The 20,435-nt window shown below is 34.4% G+C and overlaps 1 protein-coding gene across 3 annotated transcripts; it reads left to right on the forward strand.

Annotated features, from left to right (window-relative positions):
* Positions 1-25: 25 nt before the first annotated feature.
* Positions 26-20,435, forward strand: LOC125672317 (putative pyridoxal-dependent decarboxylase domain-containing protein 2). 3 transcript variants are annotated; one of them, XM_048908546.2, is made up of 25 exons: positions 26-190; positions 720-796; positions 1,791-1,865; positions 2,477-2,668; positions 2,853-3,008; positions 4,825-5,014; positions 5,754-5,822; positions 5,945-6,023; positions 6,217-6,301; positions 6,633-6,753; positions 6,983-7,138; positions 7,237-7,287; positions 7,390-7,461; positions 8,527-8,590; positions 8,810-8,904; positions 9,237-9,342; positions 9,429-9,487; positions 9,593-9,705; positions 11,793-11,917; positions 13,982-14,100; positions 14,281-14,373; positions 14,460-14,559; positions 15,644-15,843; positions 17,777-17,841; positions 18,961-20,435. In XM_048908546.2, exons 1-25 carry the CDS (start codon positions 26-28, stop codon positions 18,980-18,982), a joined length of 2,649 nt encoding a protein of 882 aa, XP_048764503.2. In that variant the 3' UTR covers positions 18,983-20,435. The 3 variants fall into 3 exon arrangements, with proteins under 3 accessions (XP_048764503.2, XP_048764504.2, XP_048764506.2); XM_048908547.2 differs by having other exon boundaries at positions 15,644-15,768; XM_048908549.2 differs by lacking the exons at positions 26-190; positions 720-796 and having other exon boundaries at positions 1,820-1,914.

Raw genomic sequence — 20,435 nt, forward strand, 5'->3', positions numbered from 1 at the left:
TGCTTGCCAGCGTGTACTTGGAAACATGGCGTCGATGTTTGCTAGTTCGTCAGGAGCTCCTGCGCCAGTGATGCAGCCAACTCTACCCATTGAAATGGAGCGCTCTGGGCCCGAGGAGGAGAAAACTAAGCAGCCGAAAAGAGTTTCGTTTGCGCAGTTTGATCCCATGGCTCAACAACAGTTAAATTCTGTAAGTATTTAGTATTTTTCAAATGTAAGCAAACTTAATTTTTTTATTTACAAAGTTTACGATTGGTTGTCAGGGCATTTAGACCTAAATGAAGACCGTTTGTTTGAATAAATAGATAAATCTATATTTTAAAAATGTTTTAATGAGTTTTCTCCATCCTATCGCAATATTATTATTTAGTCGTACAAGGTCAAGAAAATAAAAATAAAGTGTCTGTCATGCAGTCAAATGAACGCAATAAATTTTATGCATGTTGCATCACAGGGGTTTGTAACGAAATTTTTGTCTTATTAAAATTTTACATTATCTATTCTATGTGTAAATATAAAATAGAGAAAGTCAATCGTGACGAGCCCCTGTGGTTACATCTTACATTTCACGTTTTCTGTGTCATGATCCTAAAACACTGTTAATTTAATACCAAACTCATCAGCCATCCAAATTCAGACGATACTTTGAATTGGTTTTAATTCATGATATTTGAATTTCATATAGTGTCATGTTTAATAATGTCCAATAAACATTTCAGATGTTTATGAGTCCCATGATGCAGGAACTGGAAGCACAAGTAAAAGTCAATACAGATATCTTGGACAGGATGAACAAGTAAGACATCAGTCACAAGAAATCACACTAACAATTAAGGTTCTAATTCGTTACATTTGCTGCTCGCATCCACAATATACTGTACAAGGTCTTTAATAATGGACATATTTAACCTTATTAGGGCCTTGCATCAAAAATAAGAGAGCCCAGTACTGATTATTGTATGCCTGGTAGTCAATCTGCTGTCTTTCTGTCATTTATTCATATCATATATTTTAAAGCTGTCATCCGTATGTTGCTGAGATTTTGTGTTTTCTTTGGTTAGTGTAGATACCTTTAGCAATAAGGTCAGATATGGACTTTGGCATTTTTAAACATTATAAACTTCTTAAGGGTCGATACACATACATGTACTGAAGTAACCAAAACAAATTAATGTCAACAATAGATAAAATTCTAAATTTTCTACAATAAATGCAAGTTCAGATGCATCCTATAAATCTCAGCTAGATATTTGTACTGAAGCCTTCACCGAATCTCTGTCAGAGCAGTCTTTCATAATTCATGTCTGGAAATTTACATTCAGTTTTGGCCAGTTCTATCAATTAGGTGACACTGCTGTTCACTTCGAATAAGTGATTTGACTGTTAAACTAACTCTCTATCACTATTAATTTTGCATTGCATACCCTCTAGGTATGAAAATCCCCAAATAAAAACAGTCACAGTGACTAAATTTTCCTCTCAAATGAGGACTCCTAGGAAGAAATCTCCAGAAATTGAAAAGTTCCTCTTGGTTTTTTTTTTATTAGTGATATGTGGTAACTGCCAATACCTGTAGATATATTCTTAACTGCAGGTATTTCCCCAACTTACTACAAAGTAACTGAATACCCTGATTGCAGGTATCAAAATCTTAGGTAACTGTTAAATCTTAGGGTACTCAATCATTATACACATTTCTCATCATGTGACTGTTGGTAAAATTTCACAATGAAATATGGGTCTAGGTGTCTACAATATGTTTGAGTTAAGTAAATTTTATTTTAAAACAGACAACTGGAGGAGGAAAGAAAAGCAAGAATTAAAGCAAAAGAGACAGCACATATTCCAGAGGCACTCAAGGGAAAGTAAGTGGAATTTTTGTAGCTCTCAAATTCCAGAGGCACTCAAGGGAAAGTGAGTGGAATTTTTGTAGCTCTCATACTGTTAGAGTTTTAAGATGGAGCTTAAAAAAGTTTTTATGCCCCAAACTGATTGTTATGCCCCCAGAATAGAAGATTCAGGAGCATATAGATTTTGGCCTGTCTGTCCATTTGTCTGTATGTCTGTGACAAAAAAAAAATTAACCTTGGTCATATATCTTTTACACCATAAGAGGTAGAACTTTCATATATGGTATGTGTATTCCTTGTGGCAAGACCTTTCCATCATTGACACAAATTCTTTGACCTGTGGACTTTACTTTGACTTACATGTAGAAAATTCGAATATAAATCAATCTTTCAAATCATAAGAGGTACTGTTTTTATATTAAGCATGTGCATTTTTTGTGATAAGACCTTTCCAACAATACCAGATTTGTTGACCTTGTGACCTTGACATTAACCTAGTTTTTGAAAATTTTCAAAATATGTCTTACAAGAGTTCCACTTTGTTGTAATCCGGGGGCATCAATGTTTCACTAACACATCTCTTGTAAATGGAAGAATGTTTAAATATCCTCTGAAATCATGCATAGTGGCCAGGAAATGACTTCCATAATGAAGACGGTAGAAGATCTGATATTGATGGGAGAAGAAGTTTCCGAGGAGGAGGATGAAGAGGGGGAAGGTGGTGATGTAGAAGAAGGACAAGAGGGAGATGATGAGGAAGATAATGAGGAGGAGGAGGAAGAAGATGAAGAGGATGTAGAATACAGGAGGAGAACACCGTGAGTTATTGCCCTTTTGTAATCTGAAAATATCAAGCTGGATCTAGCATACATGTATTTGATATGTAATGTTTGTTTACAGATTGAATAAGTTACAGATCCTGGATTCCCACAGTAAGGCAGCACTGACGGGACACAGTTTGATCTAGCATACATGTATTTGATATGTAATGTTTGTTTACAGATTGAATAAGTTACAGATCCTGGATTCCCACAGTAAGGCAGCACTGACGGGACACAGTTTGGCTGCCTATGTAGCTACCCTAGATGAAGACAATCTGAAAAAGTTGACATCCAAAATTACACAAGACTGTCAACTATGGCTTTCAAGATTGTTCAGGTAATCAAATTATAACTGGAGAGTGTTCTGTTGTAGATAAAGTGGAACTTTGTTTTTATGTTTCCCGTTTATTACGTTAGATCTGCATATTACAATGGAATTTTAAAGCACAAAACCATTTCTTAACAAACCTATATAGAATAGATCTGGTTATTACATTGTCCCAAGATGCCGCGACTCGGTATTACGTTGTAAAAATTCTGACAAAAACGTAATAACCCCCTAATTTATTCAATAGTGGTTTTCAAGATAATCAGCCATTCACACCTTGACTGCCCGAGGTGGTCAGCGTGTAAATTCCTGGTCTATTAGGGAATTAGAGATGTTTTACAGATCTAGCAACATCAATACAAGTGAATACCCCATATCGAAGTCAGTGATAAATAATTTAAAAATCATGTTTATCTAGAAATTGTACTCTGTAAAATTTACTTCATTTTTTATACATTGTATTTGATAATAATAATAATAATAATGTCCTTTATTTAAACAGGATAGCACAATTAGTTTAAAACTAGTTTACATTGTGGTCCTGAAAACATATACAGACAGCAGTATTATACAGATACAATATAAAATAGTATATGAAGGTATGTTGTATACATACATGTATGCTATTTACATATTTAAAACATAAAACAAAATAAATAAATAAACAAATAAAAATAAAACTGAAAATAATCAAAAACAAATCTGTATGGTTTTAATTTCCCGAATAAAAAAAATTTCTAAGATAAGCGGATTTAAAATCGATTTGATAATCGAAGAAATTGGATTACTTTCTTTAAAATTCCATTTATGGACAGCTTTGATATCAAACATAATTTGGACGAAATTTGTCGTACCAATGTTAACACAGCTTGAGTAACGGCTTGGACAGGGTTAGGTGACCAAAGGAGCAGGCACCGATAATTGCGTAATAAACTGTTCAGCGATTTCAAAATTGTCAGTTATTTTGACATATTGCTTGGGTGTAATTAGATCTTGACCAGTTTAGAGGATAAGTGTGGGAAGATTGCTATGAAGGCAAAGAAACAGAAGAAGATAACTGAATTTATCATCTCAATTCCCTAAACGTGATTGAATATGCTTTTTATAAGTTTTTCCCACAGTGTAATGTTTAGATAGGGTGAATTTTAGTGTTGAGGTAACTAACATGTTCTCTGTTCTTTTAAAGATAAATATAGAACTTAATAAAAAAGATGTTTTGTTATTTATAATTTTATGTATGAGTGTTGAATACATAACGGAAATGAGTTATTGAGAGAAATTTATTTGAACACATGTAATTAAATGAGAAAGAGAAATTTGAACAAAATGGCGGAAACTAATGCAGGTAAGCAACGCTAATGGAAACATTATGTATCCTACACCAGAAATAGAGAAAAGGGATAAGAACATGAAGAATTACGGACATTTAAGATAAGATGTAAATAAATCAAAATGTCATAGTCTTTTAAACAAAGAAACAGTAAAAATGTATTCACACGCGCCCTTTTTACGTAGTGTCAACGGAAGATATACTATTTCCAAATGATGTTTTTAACGGATTTCATTGGCAATGTGTATTATATTGCCCCTGGTATTACGCTATTTTATTGTGGAAAAATGGAAAACATAATAACGGGGTTCCACTGTACATATACGTGTACCGATAAAAAAGTGGCTACATAACTGCAATGGAAACAATGCATGCTGTTGTCAAGCATGTTAACAAGCAATAAATCTTGAGTACATATATATGCAATGACAAAATCATAATGGTGTGAGATTAATATATGAATAGTGAACATTTAAATGCCTTTTTCTTTATCAGGTTTCCAGATTCCTCTCCATTTTATCATGAGGAACATAGAGATGGTCTGGTTAAGATATGTAGAATGGCCCTGTATCAGAAGTACCCTAAATACCCTGTAGAAGGGTTCGAGGCCCTCTACTCCAGACCCCCGGTTATATACATCAGCTCTGCAGCCATGCCAGGCCTCAGCAACTACCTCTGTTTACAGGTAAGTGTATCATGTAATTAAAACAAATAGGGAAATAATTCCTTTTTATAAAAATCACCCCACACGCTACAAACAAAACAGGAAAACATATTGACGCAAGCGTGCCTTACAAACAAAACAAGAAAACATAATGGTGCAAGCGTCAAATAGGCTGCTAAAGGTCGATCCTTATACACATTGTTATAAGGATTTTAAAAAACTCCTATCTCATCCGAATAGTTATTTACAAATTCCAAAAATCGAGAGAGAGAGAGAGAGAGAGAGAGAGAGAGAGAGAATTAAAAAATAGTTATCAATGACATAAATTTCTTACTTTTCATTATTATTTGATTGGCTAGGTAAATTAACTCAGTACTCATTTCTGCCTTGTTATTTAAATGCTAATCGCAATAAAGCACACCACACATTAGACGGAGGCAGCGTTGAATCTACATTGACTCTGGGGTGCCATGTGAGGTGTTGTAGATTCTCTATACTATATTATTGTCACATTTAATTACACCTTATCATTAATGCTTCTGATATTTAATGAATGTTAGTCAGATGAAACAGAAATTGTTTTTACATCAGAAATAACTTATTAACAAATCCTGCAGAAAACATTTTCATTTCGCAGAAACACAGCATAAATCTTGAAATGTATATAAAAAAACGACCCACCTCTTGGCGGCCCGTAATAATGCTATTTTGTGATCTACAATTTACATGAATCAATATTTGAGTTTGAATGATGTTTCAGTTGGGATTACCATTGTCATCCATTTGTAATGTCCCGTGCTCCACAGAGACTGGCACAACCAGCATTATGGTAAGAAGAATATTTTTCTAATCATTAAAGTTTTACTGAATAATAATCTGTATAACTGTATGTGAAGTTGATAGGCCTGTAATAGGTAAAATGGAGTTCTTTAATACACTATTCTTCTATAGGATGTACAGATGTTGGAGAAACTGATTCAAGATGACATTGCCGCTGCCAAAACCCCCGTGTTGTTAGTGGGATTTGCAGGTAAAAGCCTGTTTATAGAATATGTTAACAATTAGATAAGACTATTAAAAAGATATTTGCAATAAAGTATGTGTCCTTGTGGTATTTCTCCTTTTTAAAAAAAAAAGAAAATAATGAAATTAAGGTTACATTTTTATCTGACTTATTAATTCTAATGGGTATATACTATGAAAGTGATTTGTTTTAATTTCAGGTTCTCCCCATTTGGGATCTGTGGATGACCTGTATGAGTTAAGAAAAATTTGTAAAAACCACAAGATCTGGCTCCATGTGGAAGGGTTAGTATTAATAAGTATTGAATTTCTGTCATTCCATTATGGACTTTATGATGCATGTAAGCAAGAGAAGAAAAATTAGATAACACAGCAAACTGTGGGGGGAATGAATGCTTTGTTGTTCATCACAAATGTTGAAAAAGAGTGAAAATTCTAATGATCTTGTTTCGATTTATCTTGCATAGAATTTGTAACAGAAATCATGTTTAAATACTGTCAAAGTGTATTACATGTAAGTTTAACTACTTCACATGTATTAACTAGAATTATCCTTTTCTCCGTGGTTACAGAAACAACCTTGTAACTAGAATTATCTTTTTCTCCATGGTTACAGAAACAACCTTGCCATCCTGGCCACTGTATCCGTACCATCTGCAGTAGAGCCTGCCACGTCTGGAGACAGCATGACACTACGTCTAGGAAAATGGATCGGAATCCCTGGACTTCCATTTATTGTATCTATCTTATAGAGGATTTCCAGTTAATACTTGTCTGTTTTATGTTTCGATCAAAGCCAAAAGATGGTGGCATTTGTTTATTTGTATATACTTAAATGTGCTTTAGGTATACATGAAATCCATTTTTATTGGTTCATGATTAAATTTTTCAGAAAAAAGTTGAAAGTAACAATACTATCACATTCACACACTCTTTATTGAATGGTAATACCTTAACAGAATTAAGACACTATATAGAAACACTGACCCTGCGTTGGAGCTTGCAGCAGGTCTGAACTCCTTTAACCCGCAACTGAAGCTGAATTGTCTGCCCTTGTGGATTGTCCTCCAGAGTTTGGGGCATGATGGGATTGTTGACAGAGTCAAGCACTGTTGTAAACTGGTAGGCAGTCAAATTGTATCGTCTTTGATGTATCCACATTGGAATTTTTTTTTAAAACTTTAAAAATTTTATCTCATGTGAATGAATTTATTTTTTAGGCAGATAAATTGCATGAAATCCTAGAGAAAGTCCCTACCATTAAGGAGATTGTAAGTTTAATTTCTATGATTCTGACAATAAATGGTTAGACTGTTACAAGTAATGAAGTTTGTTTGAAGCCATAGTTTAAACTTTTCTCAAAATTTTTCAAGGGAGAAGGAAAAGAGGAGACACCTGAGGCAAAGTCCATCAGAGATCTCATATTTGTGGCCATTGATGCACTGGTAGGTGACAGAATCCAATGAATCTCTTCTCATATTTATTATCGGGGGGGATATTTTGGAATCACTCTGTCCGTCCGTCTGTCTGTGCAGATTCATGTCCGGGCCATAACTTCTTTGTTCTTTGACTTAGGTATACCATATTTTGCACACAGGTGGATCACCATGAGACGATGTGTCGAGTACCTTCATGACCTCTATATGACCTTGACCTCAGGGTCAAAATTAAAGGTTTTTTACAATGGATTTGTGTCCGGGCCATAACTTCTTTGTTCTTTGACATAGGCATACCATATTTGACACATGAGTGTATCACCATGAGACGATGTGTCATGTACCTTCATGACCTCTATATGACCTTGACCTTAAGGTCAAAATTAAAGGTTTTTACAATGGATTCATGTGAGGGCCATGACTTCTTTGTTCTTTGACATAGGCAGACCATATTTGACACATGAGTGTATCACTATGAGACGATGTGTCGGGTACCTTCATGACCTCTATATGACCTTGAACTTTGACCTCAAGGTCAAAATTGATTTTAGGATTTTGACATAGTCATACCATAAGACATGGGTGTTTCACCATGAGACTATGTGTCATGTACATTCATGACTTCTTTATGACCTTGACCTTTGATCTCAAGGTCAAAATTACAGGTTTATACCATGGATTTGGTTTCGGACTGTATCTTCCATTTTGTTCTACAAAGGCATACCATATTTTTACACTCAGGAAAGAGGTAATTTATACCTATTAACAACACCCTTTGGGAGATTGGGGTAAGCGGGGGGTATTCTTAGTGAGCATTGCTCACAGTACCTCTTGTTGCTATTGACACACTGGCAGGTGACAGAATCCAATGAATCTGTTCTCATATTTATGGCTATTTAAAATGCATGCACTGGTAGGTGACAAAATTCAATGACTCATCTTTCATCTGTTACTGTTGACACACTGGCAGGTGATAGAATCCAATGACTTTGTTCCTTCTTCAGTGTTACAATATATACCTGTACAGTATCATTCAAGTGACTGAAAATCTTAATTTAACTTTTTTCAATGCAGTTTGTTTTCAAGATGGCCAGTCCAACTATTGTGTTCAAATATGTAGAAGACGCTACAGCAGGTGGTAAGTTGGATAATAAATGTTACTGATGAAGAACACCAGCCTGACTAGAAAATGGCACATTTAAGTGAATTTTTATATTATTTCAACAGGTAGAAACATATGTTTTGTTTGCATAACTTTTTTTAAATGGGATTTTCATTATAAAACAGTGTGTATATATAAACAATACTGCAGTAAAGTGGGTTTTTATACATGTAAATGTGTTGATATCTTTTTCAGCCGTGGAGATAGCACCATATTCACCTGTTTCTTCACAAGAAGATATAGAAGAAAAAGAGAAATTGAAAACATATTATGATGCACTTAATTCATGGGTAAGATCACAAACAGATGACATGTGATTGTTGAATGTTTCCTCTATCACATAAACAGATGACGTTTGACAATGATTGGAGACGAGTACATGTGATTTGTTGAATGTTTCCTCTATCACATAAACAGATGACGTTTGACAATGATTGGAGACGAGTACATGTGATTTGTTGAATGTTTCCTCTATCACATAAACAGATGACGTTTGACAATGATTGGAGACGAGTACATGTGATTGTTGAATGTTTTCTCTATCACATAAACAGATGACGTTTGACAATGATTGGAGACGAGTACATGTGATTGTTGAATGCTTTCTCTATCACCATTGCAGCTGTGTGATACTCTGTATTTGGAAAATCCCAATGTTGATGTGGAACTGATCGATGTAGAGAATGAAGGAAACTGTATTAAGTTCTCTCCCCTTGATACATCACAAGGTGTGTTTGTTTCTTCCATTTCTCATCGAAATCAAAAGAACGATGGATTGTTCATGTTTGTATTGATACACCAATTGTTATTTTAGTGAAGGGTACAGTTGAAGAGGATATTGAAAAGTTTGGAGAAAGTTTAAAAAAGCAACTAGTAAGTTAAGAAAGGGGTCTGCTAATTCTACTGTTGAATATTGGATTTTAGAATGTGATTGATTGAAACTCTAGAAAGACTTCTTATCTACATTTCCACTTTTAGGTAATATTAGATGCTACCGTTCTACACAGAGACAGGTTTTGTGCAATTGTGGAAGCTCAAGATAATCTTCGCATTGTGGAGGTTCCAAGCTGGGCTGGTTTAGGGGTGGTGCAGTAAGTTACCACATTTACACTAAACACAAAGTTATGTATAGGAAGTTAAAGATGACATTTTTAATTTAGCTTCATTGCTTGATTACTGAAGAAGGATTATGACATGGGAAGTGAAATGTTCATTGAAGACCTTGTTGACCGTGGTGTGTGTACAACTGTAACAGTAGTTTATTTTTAGCCGAGTTGCTAATGAGATACAACACTGTACTTATGATATAGTGTATGGCATCTGAATGTACATAGGTCATTTCATTTTATTCGCAATTTTACTTTACATATCTTCATTATATATCTTCATGATTATGCCATCTGAGAGCAAAATTTGGGGATACCTACTGTCCCACTATTTTTGTTTGGGTCATAACTATATAATCGAAATATATTGAAAGAGGTTGCTTATAATGTGATGGTGTGTCATTGACCTTGACCCAAGGTCATCTGGCTAAGATCAGTGGCAAAGTTTGAATTTTGTTTTGTAATGGAGATACATTTAAAGCTCACACATGACACAAATTTTGGTTATGGTCAGGTGGTGTGTCATAACCCAGATTCAAGGTCACTTGGCCAAAGTCACTAATATAAGAAGAGTTTGAAATATTTGTCATGGCCCTGACTGTATAATATAGAAATGATAGAAACTCATACTGACATAGTGGTTACTTGTGACCAGGAAATATTGCCCTGACTCAAGCTTATTTGGTCAAGGTCAATTAGAATCATTGTCTGGTCCATACAGGTAATTCTCGAATTATCGCCACTCAATTCATCGCCATTTTCGTTATAAGGCCACATTTTTCTAGGAACATTTTTCCTGTTACTTAAAACTCTCGTTATAACGCCAAATTCGCTATCGCCATTTGCCACAGTGTTTTCATTACAAAAGTCTATTTCAATGTGTTAATTATCTCAATAAACTGCCATGGGTGCACGTGGTCAGTGAAGCAGTAAATTGGTCATTATCGATCTCCAGCGTACACCTGGACAGAAGGATCCCAGTAATTGCTGTATTGAATAAACAAGAAAATTACTCGAGATGAACTGTAGTCAAGTTGTTTATACATCATAGAAACACATTTCAATTTAACTATGACCTCGCCATGAAAGAGGGTCCTGTTAAATTTCGATGAGAAAAAGTAAATCATTACGTACCAAGGACATCATCCAAAATGTACCCATCAGGATATTGCAAATCATTTTTCAGTTTTATGGGAAAAGTCAATAAATAGAAGGACAGTAAGCGACATCTTAGCAGCAAAAGATGCAATTCTTGCCGACCCTGACCCAATCTTTGAAGGCTCGCCTGCCAGGAAACGGCACCGCAGTGCACTTAATACTGACTTAGAAAAGGCGTTCTTTATGTGGTTTATGCAAGTCAGAACAAAAAACATTCCTGTTACCGGGGAGATGATAATTGAAAAGGGAAAACAGTATTGTGCAGAGCTAGGAATATCCTATTTCAAATATTCTGAAGGGTGGCTAACTCATTTCAAACAACGTCATGGAATTTCTTCCAGAATTATAAGCGGTGAAAGTGCCGGAATTGATGTGAGTTTGATTATTGATGGCCGGAAAGAGGCAATAGAAGTAATGAAAAATTATGATTTGAAAGATATTTATAACATAGACGATACAGGATTGTTTTACCGAATGATCGCTCACTTACATAAGTATTGTAAATAGAGGAAAGATAACTCTTACATATAAAAGAACGGTAACTCTATTTCTTCAAGATGGCAGTAATTCAATTCATCGCCAAATTCGTTATAATGCCATAATTTCATAAGAACACAAGAGGTGGCGGTTTATCGAGAGTTGACTGTAGATATGTAATTCAGGGGTTAAAGAAGTTTTTATGAAGGTGGCATTCAGATATGCTGTATTTTGAATATGCCCTATTATGGATGAGCTATTTGCAGAGTATTAGTTCTATTAGCACATCTGAAGTGTATAAGGGGGGAAAGAATGAAGGTCAATTTTATGTTTTGTAGGAGAATTTTTTAAGATAACATTTCAGTCATCCTCATAATTTTCATGTAAATGCCAGATTTTCCTTTTCATTATGTAATTTTTAAAAAATTTGATTTTAGATATATGCCTGAAGAGTGGAGAGAGAGTATGACAGATTTACCAGACAATGCCAAACGTGAGATTAACAACATCAACACTGAGCTGGTGAAGAAACTTCATTCCAAAGACACAGCATTCTCTCTAGGTGGGACTTTCTACAAAATCTTCAGAACACCAAAGCTGCATTTTCAGCTCACCTGAGCTGAAAGCTCAAATGAGCTTTTCTGATCGCCTGTTGTCTATCCACTGGGCCAGAAGAGCTGAAATATACATGAAAGCTCCCTGACATATTGCAGATTCAAGTTTGTTAAAACCATGACCCCCCCAGGGGTAGGTTAGGGCCACAATAGGGGATCAAAGTTTTACATGCAAATATATACATTGTAGGTAAAATTTTTGAAAATCTTCTTTTCAAGAACACTGTGCCAGGAAAGTACAAATTTACATGAAAGCTTCCTTACTTAGTGCAGATTCAAGTTTGTTAAAATCATGGTCCCCGGGGATAGGATGGGGTCACAGTAGGTGTTAAAATCATGGTCCCAGGGGGTAGGATGGGGCCACAATAGGAGTTTTACAAACAAATGTATAGGGAAAATCTTCAAAAATCTTTTTTTCACAAACCAGTGGATCAGAAAAGTACAAATTTACATGAGAGGTTCCTGACATAGTGCAGATTCAAGTTTGTTAAAATCATGGCCCCAGGGGGTAGGATGGGGCCACAAAAGGTTATCAAAGTTTTGAATACAAAAATATAGGGAAAATCATTTAAAATCTTCTCCCCAAGAACCACTGGGCCAGAAAACTTTACATCTACATGAAAGCTTCCTGACATAGTGCAAATTCAAGTTTGTAAAAATCATGGCCCCAGGGAGTAGGTTGGGGCCACAGTAGGGATCAAAGTTTTACATGCGAATATGTAGGGAAAATCTTTAGATATGGGCCAAGGTGACTCAGGTGAGTGATGTGGCCCATTGGCCTCTTGTTTCAAATTAATTTGCAAGGGTTGACACATACTGAAGTGGGGCCATAATTGTTTGAGAAGTGTCAGAGCACTGTGATCCATTTGCTTCTTCTTGTGCCAGGCTATCTGCTAAAATTCAAAACATCAATTTTAGTTTTTAGGTCACCAGAGTCATGCTATTGGTCTGCGTCTGTGGTTGTGTGATAACAATTGATCATTTTTAACTTCTTCTTGATAACTACTATTCCAAAAAAAAAACCCAACTAAATATAGTCACGTAGAACAGGAAGGCCTCTATCAAATTTCATGACCCCTGGATTAGAGGTTCTGACTCCAGGGCAGGACCAAATTTGGTATGTAGGGTTTATGTGTAAAACAGTTTAATAGCATCTTCCATGCTCTTGATACTAAATGGATATTCTGAAGGAGCAGGTAGCCCTTTACAGAAATTGTAAATTTCATGATCCCTGGGGTAGGAGTTTCGGTTTCAGGGTGGACCTAAATTATTATGGTGATTGTGGTCTTTATCATTTGAGTGACTTCTTTAATTTTGCTGATATTGTATGAAAAGTAATTGCATATTTTAGGGGAAGCAGAATGGGATGTAACGAAATTACGAATTTTGCAACTCCAAGGTTCTGACTGTAGGCAAATCCAATTAGTCCTATAGTGTTGATATAACATATATTATGTAAAGTTTTTCATCAATATAGGTTCTTTTGGAGGCATTTGTGTTTTAAGAACACATCATGTTTTATACTGCTGCTGAATATTAGAATTTAGCTTTGATATGCAGAACAGGAAAATTATTACAGATTTCAGAGCCCTTGGTGCTAGTGATATTTTTAAGTAACACTCGGGTGACTGATCAGGCCTGTGGGCCTCTGGTTTTTATTATTATAATCATTCCTTGATATCAGCATGTTGTTATACATCCAAGATGAGAAAGAGATTATTATTAACTAGCATGCAAGACATCAGTCTTTCAAAAAACATTAATTTGGTTTCTTGTGCATAAAACTTTCATAGTAATAATGTAATATGTTAATGAATTTAAGGAACAGTTTTTGGAATATTTGAAATGTCAAAGGTCAATGTCATTTTGTAAGTACAGGGAGGTATATCAGTGTCCACTGTGTTAAGTAATGGACAGTCTCTCCTTGTGTGCAGAATGTAAACTGTGACTGTCACTGTCTACATCTAAATGTCTTAAATTTTCAATTTGGATCATTCCATTTACATGCATAGGTTATAATGATGAGAATATCGGTTGTGTGAAGTTTGGCCTGATAACAGACGACACTGATTTGGAGGAACTGATTGGCCTGGTGTACTCACTGGGGAAAGAGATAGAGGAATCTTCTAAGGTGTGTAGAAATGAGATAGATTTACTTACTTACTCACTTACTGGATACTGTTAGTGATTGTTATCACATCAGTGCCGCAATAGTGAGATAGATTTACAAAGTCACAATCATTTAAGCGTTGTCAGGGAAGCGCACGGTGCATTCGCTAGTATCATTTTGTATTCAATCAAAATCTTTCAGTTCTTGGAGAAATTAGCTGAAAAGGTGCAGAAAGGAATAGAAGAAGCAAATAAAGAATTACATAAGGAAATGGATGAGAAGCTCATGCATGAGGTATATTGTTTGTATGTATTTCACGGTCTTGTACTTTGCATCAGCTGCTTGAAGATTTCAAAAGATGTGATGGTTTTACTTTGCAGGGTGTCCTAAGACAAGTGCCATGGGTTGGTTCCTTATTAAACTGGTGGTCTCCTCCACCAAAAGATGCCGTGAAAGGACGCACATTCAGTCTCAGCTCTGGTAAAAATCTGAATTCTTAGTGGAACATAATTTGAATTTTGTCGAAGTAATTGTACATAGACTTATCACAAGGCAGTTAACATTTTACAAGTAACAGTATAACAAAAATGATATTGTATTCATACAATACAAACTACAATTGTTTAAAGTGGAAATAAAGCCCCAACATATGAACTACTTTTTTTGAGAAAATTTTGTCAGATAATCCAGACAACAAACTTCCTGTAATTTTAAGGGAAGAGATTTTTGTGGTTTGAGAAATTTGTAGAGTTTTGATTTTGTGTTTACTTTAATCCAAAACAGAATGTGGATATCAATCATGAAATATTTTCATCAATAAATCACCCTCGAGAATGACTTTTTGATATAATATACTTGTAAAGGATTACCACATTGTATAATTTGACTTGAAAACCTCTTTAAGGATACCACATTGTGTAATTTGACTTGATAACCTCTTTAAAGGAGCATGAACACAAGTTTGGTAAAAAAAAATAAAAAATATGACATTGATATTAATTAGTAATGTGGTAGTATTTGATATGTGTAAAACATAGCAGCAAACTTGAATTTCTAGAACTGACACAAAGATGTATTAGAGCCCTGTTTATGTTTACGTGTTTCATGACTCAGCTATCAACATGGTGCCAAAGTTGACAGCTTCAGAGAAAAGAACTTTCAGAACGAAAATTGTCAGTTCTTACTTCTTTGTGCTTGCTCCCTAAGTCGATTCAGCAATAATTTATGTTGAAGTGCTGCATGCTATTGACATACTTTGAGTTCTCGCCTCCATTCGTTGTTTACAAGCGTTTATTTACAAGTGTTTATTTACAGTGCACGTTCGTCTCACTCTAGATACAGATTAACACAATTCAGGGAGCAATGTTTTACATAAATACAAAGTATATCTTGTGCAAAAATATGTTTAATCCACTTATTTATAAAAGATCTTTATTTCAATAACAAAAAATTGTGAATTTCTATCAATCAAAAATCGTGTCCATGTCCCTTTAAACAACCTTGCATTGTTCTATATTCTATACATGCTGGTATTTCTAATTGTCTGTTTATTAATCCACTATAGGCACTATGGCCAGCACGGAGAAGACCTACAAATACCACATGCAAATCCAGGAAGATGAGGCTCCTCCCCCAGCCTCCCCCTCCCCAAACCAGCCAATGAATTCATATAAAGATGCCCTAAAACCGGTAAAAATTCAAACCAAGTCTGCTGGTGATGTCAAAGCTAACCTCACTCAACAATTTAACTCTCCCTCCTCTCAGGTAGTTCTCCTATAAATAGCACTATACTTTGTCTGCTAAACTTGAAATACAGAAGGTATTCCATATCAACTTTTAGGGCTGGTTTAAGCCCACAAATTTGCCCAAGTCCCCATTAGAAGTATAAATGAAGTTTTCAGACTTACAGAAGTAAATCCAAAACAATATGAATAATTGACTTAAAAGACACCAGAACTGTTACTGCTATATTTCGTTATAAATGCAGTGTACAGTCAACAAATATTATTTAAGTTTTTTGATCTTCCAATTTTGTTCTTTTCCCAAAATACAAATAAAATCATTTTTATTTGTAAGTCTGATGTGCCATGTTTCACAGTAAACCGTACATGTGTCTGTATTACAAGTGGTTTAGATTAGTTATTCTATAGCTAGTATGGCTGTTCCAGTTATTAACATACAGTGGCCTCCGGGTATAATGAGATGCATTGGACTTAATTTTATATCTCGTTATAACTGATACGCATGATATCCGAAGGCAGAATTTCAAAAGCTGATAGTTGATAGGTATTTTGATGTACATGTAGTCATGTTTAAATGAACAGAAAGGATCATTAATCAAGGAATAGTTCACTGCATTTTACTGTTTACTGTTGCCTCATGTTTATCATTTGAAGTTCAATTCATCTGTTTGTAAAATATGTATATATATCTTGATTAAAATCAATATTATTTTTTGATAAGTGTAAGCATAAAGCCATTCACTTTAAAGATGACAAAAGTACTGTTACAGTAATTTTGTATGTGTAATATTTACCACAGGTACTCCAAATAACTTGTTGAATTTATCAGCAAATCAACATTTTTAGAAACTTTTCATTTGTTCAACACTGTATATGCACACAATTATTCTCAAGAGCCATATTTTCACATCAAGGTAACCTCACAAAATTACACAAAAATAAATTTCTTCTGAATAAAAAGTGATTCGCAGTACATTTTTATTTTCACATCACTGAGTCAAGTGAGATGTATGTAAAAAGGAAATAAAATCTTTCCCATAAATCTATGTATGGTAACAAAATAGCCCCTGTAAAACTAAATTTTAAAGCTTTTAGGAAAGACTAAATCTTCTTTTATTTCACAAAAGTAGTTTCACATGATCAAAAATGACGAATGTTTCTCAATTCCACAAAAGTTTAGTGAAAATGTTGATTTTTGTGAATATTTTCCTTTTGGAAAACAGAGAATATGGCATTGAACAAACAAAATTTTCCTATCAAGGAAGTGTAGTGGAAACAAGAAAAAATGCTTGAAAGAGAGCCATTTTATATTTTTAAAAAACTTTTTGATGCCATAATTCTGGTTCTATGTCATTTTCATCAAATTGTAATTGTAAATAACAAATAAGGTTACATTGGTATTCTTGTACAAAATGCACTTAATTTGAAAGAATAGCGCAAATGTGGATTTTGTTGGGCCAATAGAGCCCTCATATATAGTCCATTGGAGGACCACATCAAGTGTTCAGATGACAAACACAATGCACCAGTCAACAGGCACCAGTGATTAGCACTTTTGTACATTGCAAACAATATTCCAGTTTCTTCTTTTAGGTAGTGTAGATTTTCATACCCTCTTCTTTTAGGTAGTGTAGATTTTCATACCCTCTTCTGTTAGGTAGTGTAGATTTTCATATGTACCCTCTTTCTCTATGATTAGTGTGATGCTGAAGTTTAACCCTGGCACTGAGAAAGTTTCCATGTCAATGTCACTGTGTGCTTTAATAATGTGTAATGTATGCGTTAACTTAGGGAAGGAGAGCAGAAGTTGTTACATATCATATGTGATAATTTGTGACTTGGTCTATCTTTTTAAAAAAAAATCCACATGTCAGAGTTGTCTATCTTTGTTCCTTAGCATGAGATTGAAAAGTGTGAATTATAGCACATTGTAAACTACACATTTCATTTTCTAGAGTTCCACTCCCAGCTCACCACAACCAGACACAAACTCCATGAAAGCACAGTCTACAGACAACCAGTAAGTATTGTGGGTGTATTAGGGGTGGGGGTGTTCCCAGAAGATCAGATAATCTGTAGGTATAATTATATATATAGTTTATTCACCAATCAAGGGCCCTGGAGGGGGGGGGGTGTACATGTTAATAGGCAATTAATTATAACAATGAAAATAAATAACAATCATTTAGAAGTACTACCTGTAATACTGACAGAGTTCACACTTCTGCACTACACATATCTATAATTATATATGAAATACTGATTACAGACAAGATTTAAATTAACAACATGATAAATAAAATAACCCAACTGCTTCACACATCAGTTTCTGGGATAGCAGATAATGATAGTGTCATGTGAATACTTATATAAAAGAGAATAATAGCATTATATGAAAGAATTATGAATTATATGATACCTGTAAGTATAATTATATTCATGGGGAGAGGGGTGGGGGTATTCCATAGATGGATCAGAAACCCAAGGAAGTACAGTCTACTGACAAAACAGTAAGGGGGTAGACTATAGATATATGGACAGTAATACACAAACACCAAGAGTCTACAGATCTTAAAGACAACCAATTAATAGTGGGGGTGTGATGAGGTCATTAGACATGTATCACTACACTTTTCACTCAAATTGAAGCCTTTATATGTAAAATATATTTTTCTAGGATGGGATTGTCTCTATGCATTTTTATTTTTATGTGTCTGTACGTGAAATCTGGGGGAGTTTGACTCGCCTTTATTTTTGTGTCGTCTGTTGTGAAGCATAGCAACACTTGAGAATCGACTCTTTAGTGGCACCCAATCATGCATGATTGATGCTTTGATTAGCATCATCATATGACATGCATCATTCAACACTTATGTTTGATCCCTTTATTCATTAACAAGGCATTTATCTAATCAATAGTCAGCTTCTTTCAAAATTCACAATAAATCAGTATCTCCAGAAGTCATTGACATTACTGTTATTGGAGAATGTTTTTGTTAGCAATTAATAAACTATTGTTGTTGATAAGTAAATAGTAAATTGTTACAAGAAAAACAATACATAAATCAAAATTGTAATCCCTTGTAAAGACAATGTAAAACAACTTTAATCTTTGTAATGTTTTCATATTTTTTTTCAGGCAGTCTCCTGACTTGAAGTAAAATAACATTCCTATTTCATTCCATATGAGGCTGTGATAAGGTCAAATTCTCTGTACAAAAAAACATTACAAAAAAATCTTTTAAAAAAGGCTTAAAATGATGGATGTTTGAGGTTTGTGTTGTGGATATTCAACTACCACTCGTGACTTCTCTCGATATGCTTTTAATATTGTTGTTGCAGTTTATATTTTACACCTCAACAAAAATGTCCCTTTTGAAATATAAAAAGAAAAAATCAACCTTATTGTGACATTATTTACAAAGGTTATCTTAATAGGAAACATATATTACATGTATATGTTCACAATCATTTTTATTTTGAAGGAATCAACCTCATGTACAATTGTTATGAAACATAAGTTGAGCCATGTTATTAAATATTTGCTAATTTATTTGTAATTTATATATTATATTCATGAAAACAGTGGAATATCATTGTATAGTTATTTATTTTGTTGTATTGTGTTCTGTTTGTCACCTACTTAGATGTCAATAGTCTGAATTCCATCATATGATTCTATATCATTTAACTTGTATATGTGAAGTATGTCCCATATGTATTTTTTTATTTCTTATTTTGTCAATCAAAGCTCTAGATGTATATATGTACTGGGTTTACTCTTTTTATAATTTTTTTTTAACGGATGCATTTTTGCTGATTTTAGATTCTCCAGTATCTGAAATCCATTTTCGTTTTGACGTCATGTCTTTGTGATAAAAATGGTATGTTATTGTCCATATACTTTCCCTTCAAGTACACCAGATATGTAATGAATAAACTTCTTGCAGTTATTGACCTCTCACCCATTTTCAGTGGTCAGAGGTTGAAATGTATGCCTTTTGGATCGTGAACATAGTCACCACATTGTAATACACATACTACTTAAGGGGCAGATAGTCCAGTGTTAATCAAAGGAAAATATTTTCCCCAAAAATTCTTTTTAAAGAACTTGTTCAGCTGTGCATTTTGATGCAATGAAGTTTCAGTTTTAGTGGATGCATACATATACTGTCATTCAGAATCTCAGAAAAAAATCTCTCAGAATAATTTGTGTATAAATGTTGTGGGATATTAGGCATATCATTAATGTTAAGGTATACACGGTTAAACCCCGTTATCTTGAGCTCAGTGGGACTGAGGAAAACTTTGAGATATCAGAGGGTTCGAGATATTGATATTAAAATACATGAAGAAAATGTAGTTGGGACTTTCAAATCACTTTGACTTATCAATGGTATTTGGGATTTCGATGTTTGAGATACTAAATTAACTGGAGGTTTATTGTGTATTTGTTCGAGTGTCCTCGACTCTGTGGGGGTATGTTCATGTGGTATATTGTTATCAGTGCAACGGAAATTATATATGAGTCGTAATGGTCAGGCAAACATATTGCCAAGAGAGGTAACTCTGTAATGGATGCATGTTATTAACCCATTAAAGACTGGAAAAATC

Source organism: Ostrea edulis, chromosome 4 (genome assembly GCF_947568905.1).
Source record: "Ostrea edulis chromosome 4, xbOstEdul1.1, whole genome shotgun sequence".
Classification (NCBI taxonomy): domain Eukaryota; kingdom Metazoa; phylum Mollusca; class Bivalvia; order Ostreida; family Ostreidae; genus Ostrea; species Ostrea edulis.